Below are 9,408 nucleotides of genomic sequence, written 5' to 3'. Positions count from 1 at the left end.
ACATTTGCCTTCATGCTTGACAAGATGTCAACATTGTGTTGAACCCCCTGAGACTGTACTTGCATATATTGGAAATAGATGTATCTCTGTAAGAACTCTGTGTGATTCTGTGTTTACAGAAAACACCACTCTAGAGACATATGATTGCTCTAATAGCTCTATATGTAGTTTTGCCAAACCTATGGGATGTAGCTTTAATGATTCACAACCCATCAACTGCTACAATCCAACTATGTTCTGTGTCAAGATTCATTGCCTGTCACTGCTGGAGTGAATCTGGAATTGGCAAGAATGTTGCAATATGATGATCTGAGTCCACCACAAAAATGAATCATCACAACAGACAAAGAACCCACATTGCCACCCATTGTCATGCAGAGAAGGTACACCATGTCCTGAAAAGACTGAAGAAAGATAGAGAATATTGCTGGTAGGAAACAATTTTTGGATGGCCATCCACCGCAAGTAGAATTTTGAATTTAATGCTACATCCCATTGTAGTTTTGTTATTTTTGCTTTATTGTGTTTACTGTTTATAACCATCCCATATATACTGTAAGAAGAGATACCAAATTATATCCATACAACCTGTAAACCATATACAATGAATTGATTACAGCAAATGTTATATAATTAACATTAATTCTGACTCATAAACTAGAAAACCTACCAAATAATTTCCTCTGATATGCAGTGTGCCAGATATTTATGACAAAGTGGCAAAAGATAACTGTACTATCACTCAAAGAGTTGGTAATGTGGATTAAGTGTAGTCACAGGGTGAAAGAACTAAAACATGGATGCAGGATATGAGGTGTGGCTGCACCAGTGCCCAGCACAGAGGGACAATCATAGCCCTGGTCCTTCTAGCCACACGATGGCCGACACAGAATTCTAGGATCCCACGGGCATATTCTTGACCAAAATTTGGCCCTCCTCTCCTGCCTGTCATGGAATAAAGAATGAATATTCTCCTTAGCCTTCCTTTTTTATTAATAATTTTTTAAAAACACATACTTTGTATTCTTTCACAATAGTGACCATATTAAATTCAAAGTGAGCTTTTGCCTTTCTGATGGTCATTCCACCTGAGGTGGAGGCCGAGGGCTTGTGACACATGGTGGGCTGTATGGGAAAGGCACTTTGGCATGGCACAGGGCATCTTTGGGGATGTTTAGGGAAGGAATACACAAGCTGGGACAAGAGAGAGCTGTAGGTCATTGGGAGAGGAACAAGCATAGGCAAAGTGGAGGGGCAAAGGCCTTAAAAAGGCCTTTGTGGACCAGGGGTGTCTTCATGAAAAATGCCAGGCCTCTGGTGTTGCACTATATTAGGAACGGCGAGAAGTACAACACAGACTCTCTCATGGGTTGTACAAGATAGCAAAGTTTATTATCTCTGATTTTCATTTATAGTCAGGTCTGAAAAGGTCTGAGAAGTAAAACTCTCATTGGTTGTTAAACTTACATGTCACTGTCATTGGTCAAGTGGAACATCACCCTTGATTGTTTCTTGCAAGTAAACAACAAGAATCCTAAACAACACCTGCAAAAGGATGCTGTCCTTCTTCAAGGACTGTTTGGATTGTTCCTGATGCTTCCTCAGGCCACAGTGAGAATCATGTGAGACTTAGCTCAACACAGGCACTTTGTTCCATTCTTGCTTTTTTCATTTAGCATTTCATTTAGTTCTGGGATAAGGTGCGGCCGTGCCCATTGGGCCTTTGTGACCCGCAGTGACATCGTGCCCAGAGGCCATTGTGATGCAGGTCCACGCAGTGACTGTGTGGGTAACAAATGCCTGGAGTGGCCACTCTCAGGAGAGCAGCTCTCTGAGGAGGCAGCAGCTTCTCTGGAGGCAGCAGCTCCCCTGGGTGATTGTGGCCAGTGTTCATCAGAGCACTCCCACAATGTCAAAGAAGCAGGAGGCAAATGCCCACGACCAGCCCCGTGAGGGGCAGCCACTGCTGTACCTGCGGCGACAGGTGAGGGCCGGGGATGGGGGGAGAGGCTGCAGTGGGACCTGGGGGAAGCCCTGGGGCACAGACAGCCAGGCCTGGCACCGGTCCTGGATCTGCGGAAGGGCCGGTGCTGGGATGGCCCAGGCACAGCAATGCCCCAGAGACAGTGAGCACAGCTGGGATCCCAGCCCAGCCTGGCTGCTGAGGCCATGAGCTGCCTTGAGGCCAGGCCTGTGTTTGCTGACACGTGGGGGACACCGTGCCCACACAGCCGCCTCCATCCCACTCCTCCTGCTTCCCACAGGTGAGCCACAGGCAGCCAGAGGCAGCAGCACGGGTCACCTGGACGACCATCACATCCATCCCTGGGGACAGGCCGACTCTGTTGCCCAAACCCATCCGGTGCCAGAGCCCCACCAGGTCCTGCTCTCGCAGGCGCAGGCAGGAGGGCGGGCACTCAGTGCCCCACAGCAGTGTCACACGGCCACAGAGATTGTCGGTGTGCGACTTGCCGCCTCTCCATGGCCCTCACTTGACACTGGCACCTCCAAGCCAGCTCAGTGGTCACAGCTCAGGAGTGTCCACTGAGAGCGTGAACCTGCCCCCTCTGGCTGCAGCAGCAGCAGCAGCCACCTCTGGATCCTGTTCCAGAGGCACAGCACATGCTGTGGGAGCAGCCTGTGCCAGTGTCAAGCTGCCCCCTCTGCCAGCAGCAGCAGCAGCAGCAGGAGCCTCTGTGTCTTTTTCCAGAGGCACAGCACTGTGTGCTGCAGGCCCCATGGCCAGGGGTCAGAGAGAGCCTGTGCCACCTTCTCCATGGGGCCCTGTGGCTGCAGGCAGAGCCCAGGGAACACCTTCCCTGGAGAGCAGAAAGGTAGGGCTCTGGCATGGGTCAGTGGCAAGGCAGGGCCATGGCCTGCGTCCCGTGCAAGCCGCACGCGGCCTGCCGCTCCGCACTGGGACCCAGCCGGCTCCTGGGAAGCACCTGGGGCACTCTGGGACACAGGAGCTTGTTGAGGTGCAGGAAGGGAAGGGTGGCAACATCTACAGTGGACTTTTTGGAGGCCTGAGCCCATCCCTGTCAGAAGACAGGTTCATCATGTCTACCTGCACCCAGGAGCAGCCATGTGCCCAGCAAGAGGTGGATGCAGAGCCCCAGGAGCTGTCCGGTGCATCCAGAGGCTCCGCAGAAGAGACAGGAACATACTCTGAGCTCCTGTCTGCTGGCCAGTTGGCAGAACGGAGCTCTGTCTCTGAAAACTTCCAGCCCTGGGACTCTTCCTTAACGGAGCTAGAGGAAAAGCGGGAGGAGGAAGAGCTCCCAGCAACAAAGGCTGAAGGAGAGCGGGACAGCTCCCTGCAGAGCGCGTCACTTGCCCCGTTGAATGACAACGAGGTAGAGGCAGAGACTTCTGCCCTGGCTGGAGATCCCGGGGATGAGTGGCACAGCAAGGTCTTCCTCACATCAGAGCCTGAGGAAACCTCAGGCTTCTCAGCTTCTCCTTCGTGTGGAGGTCCCTGTGAGGTGAGGGCAATTTGTCGGCCAGCTGAGCACGCTGCACTTCACAAGCAGCTGTGCCTGGGCCCTGACACTTTGCTGCACCTCATGCGGAAAAAGAGAGAGGAGCTGGAGAAGCTGGAGGAAGACAAAATGTATGCAGAGCTGTTTGGAGACATCTTCTCCTCCACTGACAATGAAGAAAGCTCCATGATGTCCAGCTGTGTCCTCAGGGATCCATCAAGTCCCACCCTGGAACCAGCTGCAGAGCCCTGGGTGCCGCAGAGCGCTTGCAGAGTGACTGGAGGTGCCGCAGCGGAGACACAAAACTCCTCAGAGCTTGTGTCTCCTGTCCCGTTGGCAGACTCGGGGTCTGACTCTGACGACTCGCTGCCCCTGGAGACTCTTCTGAACGAGCTCCTGGAGAAGTGGGAGCGAGAAGAAGCGGCAGGAGAGAGGGAAAGCGAGGTACACAGCCCGTTATCTCTCCCTCCACGAGACGAAGAGTTAGAGCCAGCACCTACTCCTCCAGACAGCGAGGTCAGTGACGAGGAGCACAGTGAACCTCTCCCCACGGCACTGTCCAAAGAGGCAGACACGTCTGCGGTTTGCATCTCTGTGCCTGCTGTGGATGAGGCTGACGCAGCATGGATGGATGCTGGCTCTGCCCCGGCTGCCCCTTCCCAGGATGAGCTCTGCAGAGCTGAGGCACCGGCAGGGGATTGCCCACTGCCTGCCCAGCCCCTGGCACGCAGCGCTCCTGCTTGCCCCGCCGGCAGCGCAGCCGTCCCGCAGCCCCTGGCCCCACGGCGATGGCGCTCCATCGCCAAGACGGCCCGGCGGGCTCTGCGCCGGCTCTTCTCCTTCAGCTGCCTCAGGGGGCAGCGAGAGGACTGAGCCCAGTGCCAGGACGATGCCCAAAGATGCTGGCTCAGCCCTTGGACACTCAGCTCTCAAGGGCAGAGGCACGTCTGGGAAGCAACAGCACCAATGGGAGTCACACACGGGATGCACCAATGGATGGATGGATGGTGCCCGAGGCAACCACTTGCCAAAGGTAGGTCCTGCTGCCTTCTCCAGCCCCTCACCCCCTGCCACCAGCATGGCAGCCTGGTCAGGGAGAGCTGCCTGAGGGAGGATGCCAGCGCTGCCTTGTAGAATCCCGCAGAAGCTGACTTTAGGCCTGGGTTGCACTGTGGGGATGCATCCCCACCCTGCCCACAGGCAGGCTGGGTTCAGAGCTGAGAAATGCTCCTTGGGCCTTATCATTGCAGGTAAATGAAGGCTGATCTTCCTTTCTCAGGGCAAAGAAGAAAACGCTTCCCTGGATTCCCGCAACGTGGACTGGAGAAGGGTGTTAAGCCCAGATGAATGACCCATGCTGCTCATGTCCACAAGAACCACATGGGCCCCAGCACAGAGAAGCACTGATGGGATGCTACTGGAGCCAATCATCCTGGATTGTCTCCTGTTTGATGGTTTTCCCACCTCACTCCAGCTCATGTCATGTCTTATGACCAGCAATCTTCTCCGTCCCACACCGCAGTGTACCCCATCTCCCCTTTTCACCGTTTTCTTTCCCATCCCTTTCCTTCTGCCCCACAGTTATTGTTAAATAAATTCCCCATTATTAATTTTGGTAGATTGTCTCCTTGGCACCTTAATTCTCACACAGAGGCATCTCATTAAGTGCACCTTCACAGGGGCACACATCTGCACACAGCACTCGAGGTGTGGCTTTCTCAGTTCCCAGCACAAAGGGGCAATCACTGCCCTGATCCTGCTGGCTGCACTATGGTTGACACAGAATACCACTATGCCCCTGGAATTTTCCTGACAAAAATTCCATCCTCCCCCACGCCAACTAGGATATAAACAGTAGACATTTTCCTTGGCCTTCCTTTGTTATTAATTATTTTCAAAAAACACACACTTTATGGTCTTCCACAGTAGTGACTAGTAGAAGTTCAAACTGAGCTTGTGCCTTTCTGATGATCTTTGCACCTGAGATGGGGGCTGAGGCCTAGGACACAAGGTGGGCTGTGTGGGAAAGGCTCTTTGGCACTGCACAGGGCATCTTTGGGGTCATTTAGGGGAGAAGCACAAAGTGGAACAAGAGAGAGCTGTAGGTGATAGAGAAAAGGCCTTTATGACCTGGGGTGGCTACATGCAAACCACCAGGCCTCTTGGATAAGGTGCGGCCGCGCCCATTGGGCCTTTGTGACCCGCAGTGACATCGTGCCCAGAGGCCATTGTGATGCAGGTCCGCGCAGTGACTGTGTGGGTAACAAATGCCTGGAGTGGCCACTCTCAGGAGAGCAGCTCTCTGAGGAGGCAGCAGCTTCTCTGGAGGCAGCAGCTCCCCTGGGTGATTGTGGCCAGTGTTCATCAGAGCACTCCCACAATGTCAAAGAAGCAGGAGGCAAATGCCCACGACCAGCCCCGTGAGGGGCAGCCACTGCTGTACCTGCGGCGACAGGTGAGGGCCGGGGATGGGGGGAGAGGCTGCAGTGGGACCTGGGGGAAGCCCTGGGGCACAGACAGCCAGGCCTGGCACCGGTCCTGGATCTGCGGAAGGGCCGGTGCTGGGATGGCCCCGGCACAGCAATGTCCCAGAGACAGTGAGCACAGCTGGGATCCCAGCCCAGCCTGGCTGCTGAGGACATGAGCTGCCTTGAGGCCAGGCCTGTGTTTGCTGACACGTGGGGGACACCGTGCCCACACAGCCGCCTCCATCCCACTCCTCCTCCTGCTTCCCACAGGTGAGCCACAGGCAGCCAGAGGCAGCAGCACGGGTCACCTGGACGACCATCACATCCATCCCTGGGGACAGGCCGACTCTGTTGCCCAAACCCATCCGGTGCCAGAGCCCCACCAGGTCCTGCTCTCGCAGGCGCAGGCAGGAGGGCGGGCACTCAGTGCCCCACAGCAGTGTCACACGGCCACAGAGATTGTCGGTGTGTGACTTGCCGCCTCTCCATGGCCCTCACTTGACACTGGCACCTCCAAGCCAGCTCAGTGGTCACAGCTCAGGAGTGTCCACTGAGAGCGTGAACCTGCCCCCTCTGGCTGCAGCAGCAGCAGCAGCCACCTCTGGATCCTGTTCCAGAGGCACAGCACATGCTGTGGGAGCAGCCTGTGCCAGTGTCAAGCTGCCCCCTCTGCCAGCAGCAGCAGCAGCAGGAGCCTCTGTGTCTTTTTCCAGAGGCACAGCACTGTGTGCTGCAGGCCCCATGGCCAGGGGTCAGAGAGAGCCTGTGCCACCTTCTCCATGGGGCCCTGTGGCTGCAGGCAGAGCCCAGGGAACACCTTCCCTGGAGAGCAGAAAGGCAGGGCTCTGGCATGGGTCAGTGGCAAGGCAGGGCCATGGTCTGCGTCCCGTGCAAGCCGCACGCGGCCTGCCGCTCCGCACTGGGACCCAGCCGGCTCCTGGGAAGCACCTGGGGCACTCTGGGACACAGGAGCTTGTTGAGGTGCAGGAAGGGAAGGGTGGCAACATCTACAGTGGACTTTTTGGAGGCCTGAGCCCATCCCTGTCAGAAGACAGGTTCATCATGTCCACCTGCACCCAGGAGCAGCCATGTGCCCAGCAAGAGGTGGATGCAGAGCCCCAGGAGCTGTCCGGTGCATCCAGAGGCTCCGCAGAAGAGACAGGAACATACTCTGAGCTCCTGTCTGCTGGCCAGTTGGCAGAGCAGAGCTCTGTCTCTGAAAACTCCCAGCCCTGGGACTCTTCCCTAACGGAGCTAGAGGAAAAGCGGGAGGAGGAAGAGCTCCCAGCAACAAAGGCTGAAGGAGAGCGGGACAGCTCCCTGCAGAGCGCGTCACTTGCCCCGTTGAATGACAACGAGGTAGAGGGAGAGGCTTCTGCCCTGGCTGGAGATCCCTGGGATGAGGGACATAGCAAGGTCTTCCTCACATCAGAGCCTGAGGAAACCTCAGGCTTCTCAGCTTCTCCTTCGTGTGGAGGTCCCTGTGAGGTGAGGGCAATTTGTCGGCCAGCTGAGCACGCTGCACTTCACAAGCAGCTGTGCCTGGGCCCTGACACTTTGCTGCACCTCATGCGGAAAAAGAGAGAGGAGCTGGAGAAGCTGGAGGAAGACAAAATGTATGCAGAGCTGTTTGGAGACATCTTCTCCTCCATGGACAATGAAGAAAGCTCCATGATGTCCAGCTGTGTCCTCAGGGATCCATCAAGTCCCACCCTGGAACCAGCTGCAGAGCCCTGGGTGCCGCAGAGCGCTTGCAGAGTGACTGGAGGCGCCGCAGCGGAGACACAAAACTCCTCAGAGCTTGTGTCTCCTGTCCCGTTGGCAGACTCGGGGTCTGACTCTGACGACTCGCTGCCCCTGGAGACTCTTCTGAACGAGCTCCTGGAGAAGTGGGAGCGAGAAGAAGCGGCAGGAGAGAGGGAAAGCGAGGTACACAGCCCGTTATCTCTCCCTCCACGAGACGAAGAGTTAGAGCCAGCACCTACTCCTCCAGACAGCGATGTCAGTGACGAGGGGCACAGTGAACCTCTCCCCACGGCACTGTCCGAAGAGGCAGACACGTCTGCGGTTTGCATCTCCGTGCCTGCCGTGGATGAGGCTGACACAGCATGGATGGATGCTGGCTCTGCCCCGGCTGCCCCTTCCCAGGATGAGCTCTGCAGAGCTGAGGCACCGGCAGGGGATTGCCCACTGCCTGCCCAGCCCCTGGCACGCAGCGCTCCTGCTTGCCCCGCCGGCAGCGCAGCCGTCCCGCAGCCCCTGGCCCCACGGCGATGGCGCTCCATCGCCAAGACGGCCCGGCGGGCTCTGCAACGGCTCTTCTCCTTCAGCTGCCTCAGGGGGCAGCGAGAGGACTGAGCCCAGTGCCAGGACGATGCCCAAAGATGCTGGCTCAGCCCTTGGACACTCAGCTCTCAAGGGCAGAGGCACGTCTGGGAAGCAACAGCACCAATGGGAGTCACACACGGGATGCACCAATGGATGGATGGATGGTGCCCGAGGCAACCACTTGCCAAAGGTAGGTCCTGCTGCCTTCTCCAGCCCCTCACCCCCTGCCACCAGCATGGCAGCCTGGTCAGGGAGAGCTGCCTGAGGGAGGATGCCAGCGCTGCCTTGTAGAATCCCGCAGAAGCTGACTTTAGGCCTGGGTTGCACTGTGGGGATGCATCCCCACCCTGCCCACAGGCAGGCTGGGTTCAGAGCTGAGAAATGCTCCTTGGGCCTTATCATTGCAGGTAAATGAAGGCTGATCTTCCTTTCTCAGGGCAAAGAAGAAAACGCTTCCCTGGATTCCCGCAACGTGGACTGGAGAAGGGTGTTAAGCCCAGATGAATGACCCATGCTGCTCATGTCCACAAGAACCACATGGGCCCCAGCACAGAGAAGCACTGATGGGATGCTACTGGAGCCAATCATCCTGGATTGTCTCCTGTTTGATGGTTTTCCCACCTCACTCCAGCTCATGTCATGTCTTATGACCAGCAATCTTCTCCGTCCCACACCGCAGTGTACCCCATCTCCCCTTTTCACCGTTTTCTTTCCCATCCCTTTCCTTCTGCCCCACAGTTATTGTTAAATAAATTCCCCATTATTAATTTTGGTAGATTGTCTCCTTGGCACCTTAATTCTCACACAGACTTTTCTCACTGATCACACCTTACCAGGGGCAGACATCTGCACACAGCACTTGAGGTGTGGCCTCCCCAGTGCCCAGCACAGATGGACAATCACCGCTCTCGTCCTGTTGGCCACACTATTGCTGACACAGAAGGCCAGGATGTCAGCAACCTCCTTACCCACCTGGGCCCACATCAGCTCACGTCTGGCCACTGTTGGCCAGCACCCCCAGGGCCTTTCCCACTGGGCATCTTTCCAGCCACTCTGCCCCAGTCTGGTGCATTGCAGGAGCTTATGGTTACACAAAGGCAAGATTTAGGCCTTGCTTATCTTTAACCTCA

General features: G+C 56.1%; 2 protein-coding genes across 2 annotated transcripts; both read left to right on the top strand.

Annotated features, from left to right (window-relative positions):
* Nucleotides 1–359: 359 nt before the first annotated feature.
* LOC147655268 (uncharacterized) lies at nucleotides 360–5,100 on the top strand. The gene is made up of 3 exons (XM_086877185.1): nucleotides 360–1,984; nucleotides 2,265–4,515; nucleotides 4,762–5,100. The coding sequence occupies exons 1-2, from the start codon at nucleotides 1,763–1,765 to the stop codon at nucleotides 4,353–4,355; spliced, it is 2,313 nt and encodes a 770-aa protein (XP_086733311.1). The 5' UTR covers nucleotides 360–1,762; the 3' UTR covers nucleotides 4,356–4,515; nucleotides 4,762–5,100.
* Nucleotides 5,100–9,053, top strand: LOC111925190 (uncharacterized). The gene is made up of 3 exons (XM_023921600.2): nucleotides 5,100–5,937; nucleotides 6,221–8,468; nucleotides 8,715–9,053. The coding sequence occupies exons 1-2, from the start codon at nucleotides 5,716–5,718 to the stop codon at nucleotides 8,306–8,308; spliced, it is 2,310 nt and encodes a 769-aa protein (XP_023777368.2). The 5' UTR covers nucleotides 5,100–5,715; the 3' UTR covers nucleotides 8,309–8,468; nucleotides 8,715–9,053.
* Nucleotides 9,054–9,408: the final 355 nt, after the last annotated feature.

This window comes from Cyanistes caeruleus, chromosome 1 (genome assembly GCF_971803275.1).
Source record: "Cyanistes caeruleus chromosome 1, bCyaCae1.hap1.1, whole genome shotgun sequence".
NCBI classification, from domain to species: Eukaryota; Metazoa; Chordata; class Aves; order Passeriformes; family Paridae; genus Cyanistes; species Cyanistes caeruleus.
The sequence above is the reverse complement of the archived record's forward strand: the minus strand, read 5'-3'. Positions and strand labels throughout refer to the sequence as shown.